The 2746-nt window shown below is 42.6% G+C and overlaps 1 protein-coding gene across 1 annotated transcript; it reads right to left on the bottom strand.

Annotated features, from left to right (window-relative positions):
• Nucleotides 1–521: 521 nt before the first annotated feature.
• chst8 (carbohydrate (N-acetylgalactosamine 4-0) sulfotransferase 8) lies at nucleotides 522–1511 on the bottom strand (the record flags this gene model as incomplete). Its single annotated transcript, XM_079374738.1, has 1 exon — nucleotides 522–1511. One exon carries the CDS (start codon nucleotides 1509–1511, stop codon nucleotides 522–524), a length of 990 nt encoding a protein of 329 aa, XP_079230864.1.
• Nucleotides 1512–2746: the final 1235 nt, after the last annotated feature.

Here is a 2746-nt window from a genome sequence, read left to right as displayed (position 1 = left end):
GCATCATTACTCCAGTCTTCAGTGTCACATGATCCTGCTGCTCAAAAAACATTTCTGATTATTATCAATGTTGAAAACAGTTTTGCTGTTTTGTTTGCCCCAAAAAGAAAAGAAAAAAAACTTTGTATCAATTTAATGCATCCTTGATGGATAAAAGTATCAATTTCTTTTAATTTCAAACTCTGATTGACCCCAATCTTTTACTACAGTAGTGTATCTATACTAAAAAGTTGTGATTGGCTGTGAGTTGTCATACACTACGCTCGATTTATGCTGTGAGTGTGACAGATGAGCTAGTCACTGGTAACTTGTCGAGTCACGCCTGGTTGGGACACACGTCAGACTTTTTAATGGCAAATAAAGAGCAATTTACGTAAATGAGGGATGTGCTCCGGGTTATCGACGGCTGAATCTCCAAAGAGGATGAGACGGTGTAATTATGGATTAGTCTAATTAGTCTCTGAAGCATTGATCGGACAGTAGACAGCGCACACAGGTAACCAGCAGTTAAAGCACAAGCGTCAGTACAGGTCTTTGTAGGGTTTGGAGTAGTTAAACATCAAGTAGTCCATGTAGTAGAAGTCATACGCCCGCTGGCGCTCAGACGCGTTCAGCTGTGAAAAATAATGCTGGGTGATCTGAGTGGAAGTTCTGGCCGCTTTGGGGTTCCCGTCCTTGAACGAGGGGTACGTCAGGTTCTCCGGGGCCCTGATCTTTCGTAAAAGGAAGTTGGCGTCTTCTTCCAAGGTCTCGACCTTCCCGATGAAGTCGTAGTGAAGGTGGCAGGGGCTGCAAAGCTGGTTGGCCGCTTCCCAGTGGATGTCCATTCCCACGGGACGATGCACGTCCAAAAGATAGTGGATGAACTCTCGAAAGGTCACGCCGCTTCCCGTCTTCAAAGCCGTCTGCGATGCGTTCACTCTGTATTTGGAGATGATGGGCTTTCCGAAGACAGGATGGTAGTAGGAATTGGGGCTCTCGAATTTGTCCCTGAACGCAGACACCAGTCGCTCCATTGGCTCTCGGATGAACAGAACTTTGGTGTACGTCTCCAAGCGCTTGGTGATGCCCTGCCTGTCGAAGCTGTCCAGGCGTTTCAGGTGATTGTCGTAATGAACGGCCACGTGATTGATTTCCTGCGTTGAGTTGGCGACGCCAGCTAACACCATCAGGACTCTCTTCCAGTTGGAGCATCCGGCTTTAGGCACCTCGCAGTACAGCAGTTTATGTCTGTCCTCCACGTAAATCCGCGAGACGTGATGTGGCGTTATCGTCCGTGAAATATTACTTCGATATTTCCCGCAGACCTCGCGTACGATCTGTCGGCGGGACTCCTGGACGTCAGAGAGACGGCGTGAGCTCAGCAGGGAAGAGTTTGTGTGGGGTCGCAGCACCGGGCTGGTCTTTAATAGTTTCCGGTGGCGTTTGGTGACCCGTTGAGAGCCCGGGTCATGCTCTCGGGAGCCCGGCGTGGCGGCCTGTCGTTTCCACTGGGAGTCTGGCAGCTGCATCGGTGAGATGGGGTCGACGTCGCTCTCCTCTGAACGCTGGTTGAGTCGAGCCGAGATGCTGCCCACGACCTCACTGAACTGAGAGCACTGCTCCTTAAACACACACACACAACAAACCCATGATGCATACTAACATTATAAAAGGAACATATTTAATAATTTTTTACCAGAAAGGAAGAATTTTTTTTTTTTTTTTTTTTACTATATTGGAAATTAATTTTAAATAAATGTATATTGCCAATTTAAGAGAGGACTAGGTACTTTTGTTTTATTTCTCTCTCTCTCTCTCTCCCGCTCTTAAAAAAAGAAAAATACATTTTAAATTATTTTAAATTCATTTAGAAATTGTAAAAAAAAATTCTCCAAATTCTCATTAAGCGTGAAAGAAAAACTTCTAATTATATTATTTTAAATATGAAGTAATTAATTAATACGTCTATGCAGTATTCATTGTACTGAATTCAATTCATGTTTAATTAAAACAAAATCGTTGTGTTCAGATAGGATGATTTTAATTACTATTACAATAATAAGAAACTAAAAAGATGGATGCATTAAAGTAATGAGAATCTTTCTTTAGTGCTGACATAAGGGTACTGTCATTTTAGACACGTCCAAATCTGTTTCAACAGAGATGGAAATACAATTTTTAAATACATGTATTATGTTGCCATCTTTGTTGCCACAGTTTTATTAGTGCCTTTTTCTGTTCTAAAGAAGGGGGTGTCCCAACAATTTTGTCCTTATAGTGTCTATACAAGTCATTGGTGTTTGGTGATGAGTTTTCGGCTCAAGGTCTGCATTTAAAGTCACACCAGAGGAGTTCAGCTGGGTTTCTGCAGACCAGTCAAGTTCTTCCACACTGACTCAATCAATCATGTCTTTTTGAAGCGTGTCTTATACACAGAGACACTGTCATGTTAGAATAGAAAAGGGTCCTGTCCAAACTGTTGCTATACAATTAGAAGCACACAATTCCCTAAAATATCATTATATGCTTAAACATTAAGATTTGTACTAATAGAAATTACTAAAGTAGTCAAACATGTTCATTAGAAGGGGGTGACCCAATACTTTTGGCAATATAGTGTATATAGAGGTCTAACTGCATCCATCAGATGGCGCCATTCACCTGTTTGTGATCTTGCTGTGCTCCTCCGGATGGATGTGTCTCATTACAGCTCATCTGTGCTCTGTGACTCACTCTGAATATCTCTAATCTGCTAATTGACGAG

The sequence above is a fragment of the Barbus barbus genome, assembly GCF_936440315.1.
Source record: "Barbus barbus genome assembly, chromosome: 23".
Taxonomy (NCBI): Eukaryota; Metazoa; Chordata; class Actinopteri; order Cypriniformes; family Cyprinidae; genus Barbus; species Barbus barbus.
This window is presented reverse-complemented; position numbering and strand designations above follow the sequence as displayed.